The sequence below is a fragment of the Artemia sp. Qi Xiang Cuo genome, chromosome 10, assembly GCF_049724085.1.
Source record: "Artemia sp. Qi Xiang Cuo chromosome 10, ASM4972408v1, whole genome shotgun sequence".
NCBI lineage: Eukaryota > Metazoa > Arthropoda > Branchiopoda > Anostraca > Artemiidae > Artemia > Artemia sp. Qi Xiang Cuo.
This window is the reverse complement of record NC_142803.1, coordinates 7,468,648-7,488,052: the sequence shown is the minus strand read 5'-3', so window position 1 is coordinate 7,488,052 and position 19,405 is coordinate 7,468,648. Positions and strand designations below refer to the sequence as shown.

The following is a 19,405-nucleotide window of genomic DNA, read 5'->3' as shown; positions in this document are numbered from 1 at the left end:
ATAGCACTTATCATATACAAGGTAATTGCATTGGAATCCTTTCTAAAATTGCCCCCAGTAAATCATTATTTGACATTTAGGGGTATTTCTGTCCCTGGTCGTAGCTAGGTAATGTAAAAGTGTCTTTTGGTTATGGAGAGCCGAGAACCTTAGGCGTTTAAAAAGATCGTCTGTCACGTGGAGTTCCAACCTTTGTTCAGATCTGCACCCCTTCAAATTCTTAAAACGAAATCTTGTCCCCGTTTAAAAAAAATAAATGTTCACTAATTAACCCTCATCCTATGTTAGGTATTCGCATGGACACCCTTTCTAAAATCACCCCTATAATTTTTTTTCTTGCACCGTTAGTGGTTCGTTTATGCCTTGTTGGGAAACCCCTCGTCTAATAATTGATAGTTCTAGCGTTAATAATTTAAAAGCGCTAAAATTATTCTCAAAAATGTGTATGATAACTATATGAATTATTTTATATTATATTTATTAAACTATTAAATATTCTATATTACAATAATAAAAATTAGAAATACAGGAAGTATATACAGTAAGCAGAAAAAATGAAAAAATCCTTTCCCGGAAAAAGATATTCGTGCTGTCTGCTCAGTGTTTTTTCGATATTCAACTTTACGTTATTTGGCACCATGGTATAAGAATAGAAAATTATGCGAAAATTAATGCTGCAGATATAACTTTTCCTTGCTGTTTATAGTGTGTTAAAAATAAATTATTATCATTATTATTATTAATATATTATTATTAGTATAAGTAATTAGTTTTATTTTATATTATTAACAAATTATTATTAGTACGAAAAAAAAGCGGGCTTCGCGTCAATAATGTATATGTAAATTTACAGGGAAAACATCATTTTTTCAGGGAAAAGAAAAAAATAGTTTCAGGCCTGTCGATCAAGATTAGGAATTTCTTTATACAATGTACACTACAATATACACTGTAGTACATTGTAGTACACAATAGTGTACTACTGTGTACTCTTTCCATATTCAATGTGCCGTCTATTTCGAGGAGTTTATATCATTCCTGTACCACTTTTGAATGAATGATTTTCCTTGCTACTAGTTCTTATTAAGATTATGTTTTTGAGCTTTCGATTACTATGGGCTGTTGTTCACTCTGTACTAGGTTGCAGTCACTTCTGTAGACGTGATTTGACTTCACTTTTATCTGTGATATGGCTTCTTGGTAGTAAAGCTGTTTTATATGGCTTCACTTGTATAGAGTATGACCGCATTTTTGTATATGGTAGATAAATTAAGGTAAACGGATTTTGACGTAGGCTACATTTACGGAAATTTCTTAATCCACTGAACCTTAAGTAAAGGGCGACCCGGCTCAATAGTAACCAAAACTCTAATAAACGGAATTTTGATCCCAATAGATATACCAAAAGAATGCTTATTATGCTATTTCAAATGTATAAGTTTTATTAAGTTTGGTCTTACCCATCAAAGGCTACGAGGCTGAGAAAATTTGCCTGATTTTCGAAAAAGGGAACACCCCCTAAAAGTCATCGAATCTTAATGAAAATAATGCCGTCAGCTTCAGCGTATCAGGAAACCCTACTGTATAGGTTTCAAGCCCCTCTACAACATGTGGAATTTTGTATTATTTTTTTTACCAGAAGAAATATCACGGATGTGTGTTTATTTAATTTTATCAATTTTGTTTCCAGGGGTGATAGTGTCAACCCAGTGGTCCTACAATATCGCCAGTGGGTTCACTCGAAGGAAATTAAAATTTTTAGTGCCCTTTTTAAGCGACCAAAAAGATTGGAGGGCAACTACGCCCCCTCCCCCGCCCCATTTCCCCCAAAATCGTCTGATCAAAATTTTGAGATAGCAATTTTTTCATCATAGTTGAAAGGCCAAATAACTATGCCTTTGGATATAACATGACCCCCCCCCCTACCAACCCCAGGGGAAAGGTCTTTAAGTTATAAAATTTGCTCGATTGTTTACGCATAGTATTTGTTATTGGGAAGTATGTATACATTTTCGGATGGAGGTGGACGAAATTTCTGCTGTGGGTTTTTCCACGGGAAATTTTTCATGGGGATGGAAGTTACCAGGGGGTACACTTGTCAAGGAAAATTATACGGTGGGAAAATTTGCCAGAATTCGTATACAAGAATTCGTATTCGTATATGAAAGTAATGAGCAACATTAAATTTGGAAACGAACAGAAATTATTACGTATATGAAGGGAATTGTCCCCTCCTCAGCACCTCGCTCTTTACGCTAAAGTTTCAATTTTGTCGCAATTCTTTAAGAACGACTCCTGAAATACAAAGGTCGTTTAATTAGAACAATAAGAAGATTTTTTAAAAGTACTAAAAATTTTAGCGTAAAGAGCGAGGTGTTGAGGATGGTGCGATCCCCTTCATATACGTATTAATTTCTGTTCGTTTTAAGTTTTAATGTTGCTCCCTGCTTTCCGTTAAAAAACTTGTTTTTTTATCTAATTAACGAAAAAGACTTTTATATACAGCTATGAATATTTTGGTAGTAACTTGCGCTGAAATAAAAAAATAAATTAATTAAACAGACTTGCATAAAACTTTGTTAGCCTGACAAAAATAATAACATAATTAGTGAAAATAATTAGTAAAATTATTAGTGATATAATTAAAATAATTAAAGTGATATAAGTAAAATAATTAGAAAATTATTATTATTACATAATTAGTGAAAATTATTCACATGATTAACCGGAAAAAGATTCATTGCTGCTATTCAGAAGTATATCCTATCGCCTATGTGTAGGTTTGCACTTGTTTACTAGGTTGTATCAAAAATGTTTTGAATCCCTTCAGTGGAGGATCCAGGGGGTCAGGTGGGACCCCCCCCTCCTCTCCCCCAAGATTTTTCTCTGTCGCCTTCATTTTTTTACTCTTTTTTTAGAATAAATTTGTCAATTTGGTCAATCATTGGCACCTTTGTCTCATTGCCTCTCCCCCCCAAGATTTTTCTCGTCGACGCCCCTGTCAGATTGGGCCTCCCCCAAGATTTTGCTTTAGATCAACCCCTGAATCCCTTTCATAAGTATTGATTTAGCAAATAGCGACGAAGACCACACTGCCTTTCCATCATAGTTGATTTAGGGTTGGTAAAACTAGCAAATGGGAAAAAAGTCATTGAAAAGGTTACAAAAAGGGATTACAAAACAGGAGTTGCAATTCCTTACGAAAATGATTTTGTAAGCATAAAAAAAGGAATAAAGTTTAGAGCTTATGCGATAAATATTCATTTTTCTCAAAGAGCAGTTTATGAATTAACCATTAAAATTCTGAAATATTAATTGTTTTAGCTTGAATTTATTTTATATTCAAACTGATTTTTTTTTATTAATGCAACATGTTGATGAATTTATTTTTCAAGTTTTTCATGTTGTCATTTTTGATGATTTATTTATTGAGAAATAATAATCAATTAATAATAACTGTCTTTTTTTACTATACTGTCAAAAATCAATGATTATTAATCAATTAATAATAATAATATTATATAATATATAATATATTATATTTTATAATAATAATAATAACTGCTCCGTTCCTTTCTTGGGTGCTAGAATGAGCTAATATCCCCAATTGTAAAAGGTCAACTCTTGTATGGCAACCGAATTTTGAAACATTCAACTACGCAATGGCGGTTTTGCCTAGCGGATTTTTGAAAAAAAGGTGGTATCCAAAGAATAAATTTATCAGCCATGTTGACGGGAATTAGCTCATTCTTGCAGAACTTCTGCTTCAAAGAATAAAGCGCATTGGGAAACTCCCAGTTTTGAAGTCAAAATATTTTATAAATGCCTTAAAAACAACCTTTCATTACGAGGTTTAGCTAGCCTCTTGCCTCTCAAGGATCCCACTGAGAATTTAACAATATCCCAAGATTCAATTCGAAAAATTTGAGGATTAATAAATTCCTTAGACATTAATAATTATAATGTATACGCTAAGCATACTTCTTGATTCTTACCTCAAGACTGATATTTCAAGGTTTTAGTAAAAAAAGACAAGGAATTGCAGCCAACCCTTCCCTCCCCCTATTAAAAGTTTGCCCATTCCTCTCAAACCACCCTCAAACATCTCCCTCAAGATTTATGCCGACGTCTTAGTAATATCAAAACGTCAGATTTCCTATATTTCCTATATATAAAATATATAAAAAATTTCCAATATATAAAAATTCCTAGATTTCAAATCTGGTCTCCAGGAAAAGTTATCTTTTTTCCCCCTCCCTGTCACCAAATGTGCACAAATGTAGGTATTTGGTCTGAATTCTCTATAGGCGACGTGAATAAAGTGTCCAAAGGCGAACTACGTGCTTTGCAAAGGGTATAGTATAAGGGTGAATAGTGTAAAGGGTAAAGAATATACGTGTAAATTCTTTTAATTATGTCAATGCTACATTTTCACTTTGCAGGAATCCATTGGCTCAAATGGAAGAAGAAAGAAGAGAGCATGAAAGTAAAATAAAGAAAATGGAATCCGAAATGGAGCAAGTGTTTGAAATGAAAGTCAAAGAAAAAACTCAAAAACTGAAGGACACTGAGACGGATGTAAGTGTTTTAATCTTTATCAAACTAAGATAGTTTGTTCTTGGTCTAATTTGCAACTTTGCAGTTTATGAAAGGCTGAATGCGTTTAGAAAATATTCTTACTGACTTTCATTTTATACTTTTCCATTGGTACTTGTATGATATACGCCCTATACCTAACGTTCTTCTAATATGTTTCTCTGACGCTCAATCCTAATGAAATATACCTTAATACTTTAGGAACAAATTTAAGCTATATGTTTGCACATCAGGGGTGGGGTGGTGTGGTTAAAGTATAGCGGGTCTGTATGCCTAATGTGTTAGGTACAATTATTCTTCATATTATGTATCAAGAATTGTTTTCTGACTTCACACTGTCCATTTAATTTACCAACCCCCCCCCCCCCTAATGTACAAATATATAGCTCAAATTATATATTTTTCCTCTATTCTGTCACTTCTCTTTGTCTTGTCTCACGCTAAGCTGAAAGAAACTAAAAAAAAACTGGTTCTATAATGCGTCAATCAATGAACAACTTGAGCGGTAGGGCGTTTATCATACAAGTACCTTTCTATTCATTGTACTCTGAATTTCCGTTGTATTTCCACCCTATTCTATTTCATTCACTATGTTTCTACAGTTCCATTATCATGATCGTTGTGCTTTATATTTACAATATATATTTTATTCTATACTGCTCACTTCATTATATTCTGTACTTCCAGTATATTTTCATTCCATACTGTTTAATTCTATCTCACTATACTTTGGCTATTTAGCTCTAAAGCTGCGTCAACTTGAGATTGGAGTAAACACGTTAATCTTTCAGAAGCACCCCCCCCCCTCCAAAGATTCCTTCCCTCTGAAAGATTCACGTGTTTACTCCAATCTGTCCCTTCCTGATGTAAAATTGTACCTCTCATCGTTGTACCTCTCAACAGGGAGTTCTCTTTTGTTTTAGGGGATGAGGATTGATGGTTTGAGGACTAAATTTGAGAATTTTTCAATTGTCTTTAAGTTTAATATGGTTTAATTCTGTTGCAACTTCTGCGAGTGTAATTGTTTTTTTTCCTTCTTTATCGTTTTTAAACTTATTGATAGGCTGATTTTTCCTCTAATCAACCTCATTTTTTTGGGGGGGGGGATGGGGCTTTTTGCGTTTGGATTTGTATTAAATAATTTTATTAATACTGTTGATCCTATATAGTAAGTTAACCATATTAGTAATTTAGTCAAATAATGTGATGACTTGATTTTGCATCGTATATTTTGATTTTGTACATTTCTTAGACAAACTCAATGTTAATTTAGCCTTAAGATTCATTCTTGTTTATGATTATTGTTCAAAATATTAAGATAATATTAATTTTATTTAAATTAAATAAAACAAACAAGTTTTTTTCCAACTGAAACCAAGGAGCAGCATTAAACTTAAAACGAGCAACATTAAACTTATAACGAGAAGAAATCGATTCCGTATATGGGGGAGTGGCTGCCTCATTCAAATTCAACGGCCCTTGTTCTTGAGCAGTCTATCTTAAAGAATGACCAGACATTTTATTATACTTACTTTTAAGTGTCCATTTCAGAAAGGGGGGGGGGAGGGTTGAAGGCTGATCAATGCTTCCCTTATCAGATGGTTCTGCTCAGCAATCTCTTGGAATTCTAAAGAAAACGGTTTGTTATTACGTGCAGAATTAAACCTTAGTGGATAATCTCCAAGGTCAACACTATGGCGAGACCTAATAAGGGTGAAGACTTCCCTTATCGATAGGTTTTCCTGAACGTTTTCGAACGGGGTGTAAATTTCTCTGTTATGTGGTGTAGGCCTATCATTGCTAGTAGAATTAAACCCCTAAAAATGCCCCTAAAATTAAACCCCTAAAATTTCCACCTTTGCATAGGTATGTCTAGCCCATTGATAACTCTGCTAAAGATTAAATGATAAAACTGCTTAAATTAGTTTTCTATAGCAAAGGGTGCATCTTAAACGGTATTTGGTTTTGTGACTCTTCCATATTTCATTGTATTTTCATTTCAAGTTTGTAATAGATACGCGGTTGTGTAATCCTAGATTGTTTCTTTAAGACTGTCTGGCTGGCGCCTGTGAAACGACTTATAACAGCCTTTTCTAAACATTAAAGTGTAAAAATCAAAAAAGGAACAAAAGCTTTTTTTTGCTGAAATATAATTTTTTAGATAATGATTAACTACATTTGCAAAAATAATAAAATATAATAAAGGTCATTGGACAATTTTGAGACCTTAATTGAATAAAAGAAGAAAGTCAGCACTTGGATTATATATATTTAAAAACTCTGCATCTTAGGTAAAATTTTTCGTATTCAGTTGCAGGAAAAATAAAAAATAAAAAAAACCCTGTCCCCTTAATTTACCTCTTATACCCATTGGCACCTTCATTTGTCCTACTCGATGGTAATTCTAGGCCTAGGGCTTTGAAAAAATCCATAATAGGTGAGCTATTCAGACTATAGGAATTTTTTTTTTTTAATATCAAGATTTATGGGGGGGATACTCAGGACCACCCCCCTCTTTTACAGGCCATGTGGAGGGCTTGTGATTGTGTTATTGAGCTGTTTTTGTTGTTTTGTTTGGTTGAAATATATCTTTTATCTAATGTTAACCTGCTTACAAGACCTTTTAAATTCATTGTTTACTTTATTGATGTAACAACACTATATACAGAAGAAAAAAGGGTTAGAGCTGCAAGAGATTGAGGTGCCTAAAATATGTGAAGTTATGAAATATATTAAAAATAAAAATAAGAAATGGAACAATTCTGAAGAGTTGGAGGGGGGCAATAAAGGGGGGCTATAGCGTCCCTTGCTTACGCACCATATTTTAATTTTAATTGACGCTATAGATGCATCGACGCCATGAGCAAATGAAAAAGGGGCTGGAACAACAAGAGGTTGAGCTAATGGAGAAGAGGGCGGCATTTGAGGCTGAGGTCAAAGAGTGGGAGAATAGCAATGGTGTCACCCTCGCTGAATTAAGAAGAAAATCGCTAGAAGCTACCTCGAAAGAGTGAGTAACTCATTTTTTTGATATCACCAGATCTGATCATAATTGAACCCAAGATTTAGCAAGTTTACGGTGATAACAAGTTCTAAACTGATGGAAAGCCTTAAATATACATTTTTGCTCAATTTTTTGATCAATTTTGATTTTATTTTATCTATTGGTCCTGTCTTTAACCATGGACGACCCCTGAACTGTATTTCTATCATTTTCAATTATAGGAAAGCTCTAAGGGAAAAAATAGTAAAAAATGGTGAAAACGGAATAAACGAAATAACAAAAAAACGGAAGAAAAAAAAACAAAAAAAAACACGAATAATCTTAAAATTGTGAAGATCTGTTTAAGTCTTACCCGAGACTCCGTGCTGACCATCATGTTAAAACTTTCGCTTAAAATGGAAGTTTTTCGGTTTGGAAAACCGACATTGGATTGCAGTGCTGTATTTGGTACAACCTTTAAAGACAGGACCGTCAATTATTATCGATCGTCAATTTTGTTTTTTTCAATAAATTTTTTTTATATTTTATTTTATTATATTTTATTCAATGAAAGTATTATAAAAATGGGATACAACCTTTAAAGACAGGATCGTCAATTTATTATCGATTGTCAATTGATTGTTGTTTTTTTTTTTCAATGAAAACACCAAAAAGACCTATTTTTTCTGCGTAAGACTTAAATGTAGGTGGAGGCAAATTTCCCCCTACTGCCACCACCTTGCCCCGAAATGGATCCACCAGTTAAAGCAGTGAGGTCTGAACTCGGAAATTCAAATAACAATGCAAGTACCTGTGCGTTCATAGTACAAATGGCTATACGGGAAGCTTCACTAATTTGGGTTGCTTTGTTAGAAAAAAGATGGATGTAGTGAAGAAGTAGATGGATGTAGCGAACAGTCAGGATGTAGATGGGTGTAGTAACTACAAAAATATAGGTGTAATGAACTTTCAGGATGTAGATGGATGTAGTAAAAATTTAGATGGGTGTAGTCACTAAAAAAAGGTGGATGTAGTGAACAGTTTGGATGTAGATGGATGTAGTCAGGATGTAGACGGGTGTAGTAACTACTAAAAGATAGTTGTAGGGAACAGTCAGGATGTAGATGGATTTATTCAGGATGTAGATGGGTGTAGTCACTAAAAAAAGGTAAATGTAGTGAACAGTTTTGATGTAGATGGATGTAGTCAGGATGTAGATGGGTGTAGTAACTACTAAAAGATAGTTGTAGTGAACAGTCAGGATGTAGATGATTTAGTCAGGATGTAGATGGATGTAGTAACTACTAAAAGATAGGTGTAGATAACAGTCAAGATGTAGATGGATGTAGTCAGGATATAGATGGGTGTAGTAACTACAAAAATATAGGTGTAATGAACTTTCAGGATGTAGATGGATGTAGTCAGGATTTAGATGGGTGTAGTCACTAAAAAAAAGTGGATGTAGTGAACAGTTTGGATGTAGATGGATGTAATCAGGATGTAGATTGGTGTAGTAACTACTAAAAGATAGTTGTACTGAACAGTCAGGATGTAGATAGGTGTAGTCAGGATGTAGATGGGTGTAGTAACTACTAAAAGATAGGTTTAGATAACAGTCAAGATGTAGATGGATGTAGTCAGGATATAGATGGGTGTAGTAACTACAAAAATAAAGGTGTAATGAACTTTCAGGATGTAGATGGATGTAGTCAGGATTTTGATGGGTGTAGTCACTAAAAAAAGGTGGATGTAATGAACAGTTTGGATGTAGATGGATGTAGTCAGGATGTAGATGGGTGTAGTAACTACTAAAAGATAGTTGTAGTGAACAGTCAGGATGTAGATGAATGTAGTCACGATGTTGATGGGTGTAGTAACTACAAAAAGATAGGTGTAGTGAACAGTCAGGATGTAGAGGGATGTAGTGAACAGTTTGTATGTAGTCAGGATGTAGATGGGTTTAGTAACTACAAAAAGATAGGTGTAGTGAACAGTCAGGATGTAGATGGATGTAGTCGGGGTGTAGTAACTAAAGAAAGGTGGATGTAGTGAACAGTTTGTATGTAGTCAGGATGTAGATGGGTGTAGTAACTACAAAAAGATAGGTGTAGTGAAAAGTCACGATGTAGGTGGATGTAGTCATGATGTAGATGGGTGTAGTAACTACAAAAAGATGGCTGTAGTGAATGGTCTGGATGTAGTCAGGATCTAGGTGGGTGTAGTAACTAAAAAAAGGTGTATGTAGTGAACAGTTTGGATGCAGATGGATGTAGTCAGGATATAGATGGGTGTAGTAATTAAAAAAAGATGTGTTATTGAAGAAGTAGAACATTCAGGGTATGAAAACTATTGTTGTAACTAAGATATTATAGGCTAAAAATTAATTATCTAAACGTTAGAAACAGGGGCGGATACAAAATGAATGTGTGGGGGACACCTACTAAATTTGACTCCCCTATCGATATTTTCAACCCTCTGACCCTGCAATTAGTACAAATGTTGACCTGGGAGGTGGGGTATGTTTTCCCAATTCCATCCCCTGGATCCACCCTTGATTAGAAATTACAAAATCTTAGAAAGGCATTATCTAGATAATATCTCTTTAACTATCTAGATTTCTAGAAAGAGAAATATAGAAAGATCTCTGAAAATAGAAATATTATGTAGATAGATATTAGAAACTATAAATTATATATCTAATAAGGTATTAGAAACTAGATTATGATATTAGAAGCTGCTATAATGGCTGATGCTAAGTATCGCTCTGATTCAGAGATAATTTGAAATTTGAGAAAGGCACAAGCCATTTTCTAGATAGCCTACTGTTAAATAAATGTACACCCCACCCCCTAGATTTCGAAAAATTACTTTTTGTCTAGATTATCTTTTTTGATATATTCATTGGAAAGAAATCGTAAGAAAAAATGAGATCTTCCCTCGCTAGACATAGTAAAATATAGTGTATACTCTTTTTTGAGGATATGATACCTACTGACTGTATAACGCTTGTTTGATGGTGGCTTCAGTTACCCGTTGTGTAAAATTACATGATTGTATTCAGATCTGAGGTTACGGGTATTGACCGATTATATAGCTCGTTAAATATATCGTTATATAGATTGCTAATTGTTAATATATATAAATAGATTTGTTATCAACATGTGAATTGTCATATGGATTGTAATAAAATATAGATTGTTAAAAAAAAAAAAAAAAAAAAAAAATATATCCTATATGATCTATCTTGTACTCATGGTTATTCATGCTTACGCTTCAGTGGTGACCCCCCCCCCCCTCAAGGGATCCCCAGAACTTGGCTATTGCTGTATAGCCAAGGAATATGACATGTACAAGCTACCGATACAGACTCTTCGCGGCCTTTTGCGCTTAACTATGGTATTGGGATTATCTAATGCATGATATTTAAATTTATCTCAAGAATGCTGCACTTCAGAAAAGGCAAATTTTTGTTCTGATTTTTTTTTTTTTTTTGTGTTCTGTGTTGTTTCATTTGTGTGACTTTGTGCTTTCAGTTAATAAAAAGAAAAGGATGATGCTTCTTTTTTAGGGATTTGTGTTTTGCTGCTTATCAATTTTTTTTAGCTTTGTTTTTTTTTTTTCAGAGTTAATTTTTTTAATTAATTATGTTTTTATTCTAAATAAATATCAGTTTTAATTTATTCAAATTAGAGTGAAATTTCAAAATATGCTTAGTGACTTTATAACATGGAGGAAATTTGGGGCTTTGTACCATTTTGCTGTCCATCAACAAAAACTGACAATCTCTGATTTTAATCGTAGTTGTATCCAAGATGCGGTACCCTGAAAGTGGGGGGGTATCCTTTCACCCTTGAGTTGTTAAGAGTCTAATTTGACCAAATCAATAATAAAGAAAAGGGAACGTTGAGGAAATTCAGAACGTTGAGGAACGTTGAGGAAAACCCGTCACTGCTTTTGATTTTAATGCACTAATCGTCTGATGAGGAAAAACTCAAAATTTAATTTTAAGCTTTTTTTTAGAGAGAGAGAGAGAAATTCATTTTTATTTAAGACGACGAATATTCACAAAAAAATCAAATCAAACAGACCTACTACCTGAAAATCTATACAGATTTGTTTGTGGCAGGACTCAATATTTTACTCACTTACTTACTATATATATATATATATATATATATATATATTGGAAAAAGCAAAAAAAAAGAAGACAAATGCAATTTTATAAATAAATAAAAAATAAACCGCGTGGGAACCGCGAACCAATACTTACAGAAGATAGAAGACAGAAGACAGATTTAGCTGTCTACAGCATAATACAGCTTTAGCTGTATTATAAGGATGGTTGGACTTGTGCCTTCTTTTAAGTTTTTTTTTGGCTTTTCTGGCCCGAGTGAAAAACAATATTAGAGCCATTTAAAAAAGGAATTTCATGGCTGCTGTATTGTCAATTACAATCAATTATAGTACATCAATCATCTGAAGGGAATAGATACCAAAAGAATTTCTGGTGTATAAAAGGTGATCTCGCCCTCCTCCTACCACCAGCACCTTGTTCAGATGCCAATTTAATCAAGTTAACGAAAAACAACAGAGGAAATGCAAAAAGAAGATTCTGTCCTGCTTTCGATTTCAATTTAAAATCGTAGTTGGATCCACCACCCCCCTTCAATTGTTTGGATACCAATTTGACCAAGTCAATGAGGGGGGGTGGTCATTGATTGATGTTCAAAAGGAAGATTCATTGCTGCTTTTTATTTTTATGCCCCTGTCATATGCTGAAAAAATACCGAACAATTATCCAATTCAAAACCATAGTTGCATAAAGGAGTTTGAATCCTCCCCCTTTTCTGTCGCCCAGGGACTAATCTGGCAACGTAAAAAAGCCACTTCAAAAAGGAAATTCACTGCTGCCTTTGATTTTAATACACCAATCATCCAACGATATGATGCTTGAAAAACTTAGGTTTGGATTGTTGGTTGTAGGCAATCATAAAAGAGGTTGAACTCCCCCTCCCCCCACTTTAAGAAAAACGTTGGAGAAACTTTAAGAAAAAGATTCATCGCTTCTTTGACTTTAGGCCAACAGATCAATCACACGGTAAAAAAATATATAATGTTTTACAATTCTAGTCCAAAGTTTATGGGCTAGATACTTTATTTAGGTCATATTGAATGCAGTCAAAACAAATTCTTAAAAATAAATAAACAAGAAAAATGTGGTGTTTGATGTCAAACCTATGTTTCGTTGATCTTGGTAATAAGTCTTATTTCTAAGGAATATTATCTCGACTGCATAATTAGCGAGTCATTCTAGTATTATTGAAGCCAAAATATGTAATTTAAACTGTGGAGTTGGCCAGATTGGGTTCCGACAGACTTAAGTAACGCCCATACTGTGCATGAACTAATAGCTCTTCCTTTTTTAGTAAATATATTTCTTCTGTTTCTTGAATAGTTTTCTTATATACTGCTTTAGTACTTGACGATCAGCATTGTCATATTTGTAGATCCAGTTCTCCGGATTTTCAACTGCCCAAAAAATCCCCGAAATTTGGCAGAACCTTGTCCATGAGAAAGGGAACAAAGCCTGAGGAATGCAAACATCAATAGTGTTTTTCCCTTTGGTGTTCGAACTCTTTATCTATTTGCAAGGCCGTATCCAGGGGAGGGTAAGGGAGTTTGACCCCCCCCCCCCCCGAAATGTTTGTCCGGCTTGTAATAACGTAACAGTGATGTATATTAAAAAATTTTATGTGCTTTGTAGGGTTTATTTTTTTTACCTCCCCCCTTCCCCCAAATAAAGATCCTGGATACGGTCAAGTCTATTTGTTTTATAATTTTTTTTTCTTTTGATGATCCCTTTAGACTTTGTGACTACTTAAATTTTGAGCTTCGGTCCTGGAGATTCTCATGTTCATTTATTTTTTGTTTTTTGTATCGCCTGTTATCCTCCCACATTTTTTGATGTCTAAATTGGATTCGTACAAGAATAAAAACTGCCTATTGAATTTCATAATTTTCTTTCGGTTTTTGAGCTTGACGACTGGTCGGATGGAATCTTTTTTAATTGGGTTGGGGGCTGACTTGTTTTTGTGAAATATTTTATTGAAACTAATCATATAACATAATAAATATTCCACTCAAGAAGAAGCATGCCTGAAGAGGGAACTACTTAATTACAAAATGTGAGAAAACAAAAAAGATCAAAATATAATCATAAATACACGCAAAACAAACAAACAAAACTCCAAGAAACCCAATATATCTAAACTTCATAATTTGAATAAACAATCTTTTAAATCTTTTTTTTTTAATATTCAAATTGCTTAAATTTTTGTCTCATCTACTTAATTTTCTAAGTTGTAATCCTCTATAAATAGAAGAAATGCAGATTTGGTTGAGACTGCTCAAGGAGCGTGAAGACTACCATGTTGGTGGGTATCTTGCGTGTGGGATTTGGAATTAGGTGGAAATGCACCTAAAGATGAAAAATAGTTGTAATATTTGAGTATAAATATCAATATATAAAAAATTTGATGTAGCCTGCTATTGGTAGAATTTCAATGTGTGTATAATGTTTGCACACAAAATTAGGCAAACACTTGTGAATGGGATGCATTTTTTTTTTTTTTTTTTTTTTTTGTCGGACTAGGGGAGTACACACAGTTGAAATCAAAAATGGACGAAAATGCACGCAACAAACAATCAATTACACAACTGATGTTTATAACATTTAAACATGGATATTAATATACACAAAACACACCTTAAAAATAAACTTTTTTTGGTTGCTCAACGTGGCATAATTGACTTGGATTTATGGGAAATATCAAATAATATGTTTTGAATGACCCCCCCTCTCTTGGACCGGCTGCTGCCAAATGCTAATTCATAATCTTTTCTTTTTTTTTGTTTAACAGGTTTAAACTTTAAGGGACAGGAGGTTAATTTTTATTTGGTCCAAATATCCAAGTTTTCAAGTATTTTAATTTTATTTTATTTTATTTTTTTATTATTTTATTTTATTAATTTTATTTTAATTTGCGTTCTTTTTCAATTCTTCTAAATAGGGATGTAATCGATTTAGGGAGAAATTGGCAATTTGACAACCTGACATTTTGAGTTTTGACTAGGTACAATTTGACTCATTTGACAGATATTACTGCAGCCGAAATAAGGTGACAGATTAATAAGCGGGGTTTTTGTAAGTCATTGTTAAGATGGCTCTGGTGTGTCTATCTTAATATATTTATAGCAAATTATTCTAGGTTAAAGATTTAAAAGTTCAGTTAAGTCTAATTAATAAAAAGAAAAAAAAAACTAAAACTCAATAGTCTGTAGTGAAAAACACGTTGAGACCCAGAAACATAAAAGATTTGTCACTGAAGTGGCTCATGACTTAGACTTAGTTTTATCTAGACATACCCTCTAACATAAGGCCAATTTACATGGTGGATGGCGTTTAACTCCCCCCCCCGGCGATACCCCCCCCCTCTCTGGAAAATACCCATCCGGAAAACGTCCTCCTCCCGGAAAATAACCCCCTGCCCGTGGAAAATACGCCCTCGATGAAAACACCCCCCCCCCCTGGAAAATATGCCCCCACCCTCCCGTGGAAAATGAAGCTCTCCAAATTTGAAAATTTTAGTTGAGTTTATTTTTTATTTCCGTAGGGGGAAAATTTTGGTACTTGTATATTATGCACCACTCACTTACGTTTACGCCGTGTTTAAAACTCGAGAACAAACAGGTTTTTCGTTAGTCTCTTCGTTACTTTAGAAATGAATTTAGGTTATAGATTTGCACATTGGTGAGGGGAGGGGAGGGTAGGGTTAAGTATAGCCGGTCTACATGCAAAATGTGTTAGGTACAATTATTCTGCATATTATGAAGTAAGAATTGTTTTCTCACTTCAAACCATCCAAATACTTTACCTTATGTGCAAATATATAGCCCAAATTATATATTTCCTATATATTCTGTCACTTGTCTTTGTCTTGTCTCACGCTAAGCTGAAAGAAACTAACGAAGAAACATGTCTGTTCTCGAGTTTTATACAGCGTAACCTTGAGTGAGTTGCGCATAATACATAAGTACCAAAATTGCTTCCCCCTACGGAAGTTGAACAAACAAAACCCAAATAAAATTCTCAAATTTGAAAATCCCTGTTTTCTACGGTGGGGAAGGGGTATTTTTTCTTCCTATGTTGTTTAATCCCTTTTAGATTAATGTTTTAAGTAGGCAATCATATATCCAGGGCCATGGAGCCCTAAGGAAAACCTTGATGAGTTATATTGTCAGGGTACATTTTTTTTAATGATGAAACAAAATAATGAATTTTAAAAATTAAAAGGGTTGGGGTTAATGTTTTTTTATTTTTTATTTTTAAATTCAAATATCACAAAAAGGTTTTCTTTTAAAATTTCCTCCCCAACTTGGCGCAAATATGAGCCAGTAATCACTCTAATTCAACAGCGAGCTTCATATCAGAATCAGAATCATTTATTAATATAAAAGCTTTCGTAGTCAGAGTTTAAATCCCGACTAAATCGCGCTATTATTTACAAAGTAAACAAAGACAAAAAAAAAAAATTAATACACATGTCACTTATTGTAGACAGAAACATAAAAAGGCACAAACGAATTGCTGAAGCGATTAGTGCGACACTTGGGCTGGGCTAGCTTTGTTGCTTTTCATCTTGTAGTTACTTTTTTTGTCAGCATTGGGGGTAATATCTCAGGGTTGTATTCAAGAATAATTTTCAGGACAGGAATTGTAAATACTGTTTTTTAGTTTCCAAAAAGCATTTTATTTTATTGCGAGAACAAAAGAGAAATCTAAGTTTGAGAATTCATTGGAGGAGCAAGATAGATCTTAAAAAATTCCAACTCATAAATTCCAACACTTAAAAAATTCCAACTCATAAATTCCAACACTAAAATCCAACTCATAAATTAAAACTCTTAAAAAATTCCAACTCATAAATTCAAACAATTAAAAAATTCCAACTAATAAATTACAACACTAAAAAAATTCCAACTCATAAAAAATTCAAACACTTAAAAAATTCCAACTCATAAATACAAACAATTAAAAAATTCCAACTCATAAATTCCAACACTTAAAAAATTCCAACTCATAAATTCCAACACTTAAAAAATTCCAACACATAAAAAATTCCAACACTTAAAAAATTCCAACTCATAAATTCCAACACTTAAAAAATTCCAACTCATAAATTCCAACACTTAAAAAATTCCAACTCATAAAAAATTCCAACACTTAAAAAATTCCAACTAATAAATTACAACACTTAAAAAATTAAAACTAATAAATTAAAAAAATTAAAAAATTAAAACTCATAAATTCCAAAAATTAAAAAATTACAAATCATAAATTCCAACACTTAAAAAATTCCAACTCATAAATTCCAACACTTAAAAAATTCCAACTCATAAATTCAAACACTTAAAAAATTCCAACACTTAAAAAATTCCAACTCATAAATTCCAACACTTAAAAAATTCCATTGCCCTGTTTTATTTGTATTATCCCTTGCTTTGCTGATTGCAGGATTAATGCTTATCAATGTGCACGTTGTTTATCTTTTTTGTATAACTGCTTATTTTAGAATAAATTTTTGAACTAACATTATTTTTGTGCTTGTTTGTATTAAGAACTAACGCTTTGGGAAAGCTTTTGTTATGTTATATATATATATATATATATATATATATATATATATATATATATATATATATATATATATATAATTGTAGATAGTTTCGGAGACCACACTGCCTTTCCATGACGATAAATAAAAGTTCAAATAGGGATAAAATCCTTTTAATAGACAGTGATGATGATAACAGTGATAGAAATTCACAAAAATACCAGATGACGGTCACTGTATATGTGACCGAAATATATATATATATTTCCCTATTTATAGTAATCTAGTAAAGGCCCATAAGTATGGCCCATAGTAAAGGCCCATAGTAAAGGCCTCTATATATAATCTAGTAAGGCCCATAAGTATAATAATCTAGTTATAATCAGTACAGATTTTGGTTATAGAAATTGCCCATAAGTTAAGATGATACTTACAAGATGTATAACGCTCAACCTTTTTGATTATGTTATTGTAAACTTTTCGGATGACGTTTGTAGACTTCAGGATGAGAATCTGAGAGGGAATTTCCAGGAATGTTTAAATTTTAAACTGGAGAGTTTAGAATATGGGAATATAGAAGATTAATGAAACAAATTTATGAAAATAGTTCGTGCAGTAGCAGATGGTGTCTTAGGGAAAAAAGTTAGAAACATCACTAAGAATATTAGTGAAGACGCTCTAATTTTGGTAAAGTAAATGGTGGGTTTTTCAAAAAGTATTTGACTCACAGATCATATAAGAATAATAAAAGGAACGCAAAAAACTGAAAAAGCATAAAAACATGAATTAAAAAGGTGTGAAGTGGAGACCATGGGTAAAATTGCCAGAGATTGGGTAGAGTGGTGTCTACAAGCACTTAAAAATTAAAGACCGACACAAAATGTATATAATAAACCGAATAATTTTTAGGCAATCCTGGGCAGTTTTGGCTTCCATATGATAAAAGTCTATTGATGGTGGCGATGTCTCAATTTTGGTATAGTTTATGCAGAGTGACCTGTTTGTTTTTAAATATCTAAAAAGCCAATTTGTGGCAGTATGATTTTTCTTACGAATGTAAATTTTGTTTGGGAGGAACTTTAACAACACACTGTGGAGGAAGGAACTGGTAACCCCTTCATGCTTGGTGCAAACTTATAATTTTAGAATAGCAACCCGTAACTATATTTACATATTCAATACCAACAATGAACCATGTTTTGTCCAAAGAAAATGTTCGAAACGGCTCCTGTCAAGCACGATTAAGCCTTTTAGTCATTTTCGGGGGGTCAAACCTGCTTGTAAATATCCATTACCGGGTAACTTTTAATTTGGCCTTTCGATTTTAGAGAACACATTTGAATTACAAAATTTTATTCATTCTTCATCTAGAATATGCAAAGATTGTTAGGTGCTATCTTTTGGAATTCTGAAGGTACCTCATTCATCCCCCAAAGGAGGCTTGGCACCTTAGCTAAATTATTTTTCAAGGTCCTCGAGTTCAAATCTTTGTCAAATAAGATCTTTTTTTCAAGAGCTACGTAGATTTTACTTTATGTTCTGCAATCTTAGGGAGCAAATTTGGTCATTAATATTAGCAGTGCCAAAAAGAAAAAAAAGAAGGAACACTATGTACATCCTAAAAAAAAAAAACCCTCAAAAAGTTCGTAGATGTACCAAATTGGAATTGACAGCGTTCAAATTGGAGTGCTGAACTCGGCAACCAAATCATTATCAGACCAAGTTTGTTTTTTACAAAGGGAAACATGGGAGGCCATAGGAGCTCATGAAATATACTACTACTAACAAGTCAACGCAACACCAAGCCGCCTGAGGCCAACATAGCTACGCACGCTCCTCCTTCATCATAAGCTATTTAAAGGCTCCTTCTTTACACCACCCCCCCCAGAAAGCTCCCATTTTCCTTTATGACATCCTCCTACCCCAGCCACGGACGGTATGCTTTCCGTTTAGCCCTAGACGGTTGGTGAATAAGGTCGTGATGAATCACCCCAGACTCCTCAATTCTCGTAAGGAGCGTCTGGGGCATATCATGTGATGGAGGGTAAGTATATACTAGATATTCGGATGGAATGAATTAGCAAATGTTTGTGTACATTCAAAAAAATCATGGAGGGGTCATAACCCTCTTGCAAAAACAGCCTAAAATGAG

The 19,405-nt window shown here is 33.5% G+C and overlaps 1 protein-coding gene across 8 annotated transcripts in view; it reads left to right on the top strand.

Moving 5' to 3' along the window:
• Window positions 1-19,405, top strand: part of pnut (septin 7-like protein pnut) — a 201,757-nt gene that overhangs the window by 173,937 nt on the left and 8,415 nt on the right. For 2 of the 8 annotated variants that reach the window (XM_089095253.1, XM_089095251.1), the window contains exons 11-13: window positions 4,443-4,578; window positions 7,443-7,606; window positions 13,087-13,278. In XM_089095253.1, the coding sequence (XP_088951379.1) occupies window positions 4,443-4,578; window positions 7,443-7,606; window positions 13,087-13,189 (403 nt within the window). In that variant the 3' untranslated portion in view covers window positions 13,190-13,278. Of the gene's footprint in view, window positions 1-4,442; window positions 4,579-7,442; window positions 7,611-13,086; window positions 13,279-19,405 lie in introns of those variants that run through there. The other 6 variants (XM_089095254.1, XM_089095256.1, XM_089095257.1 and 3 more) reach the window with 6 other exon arrangements.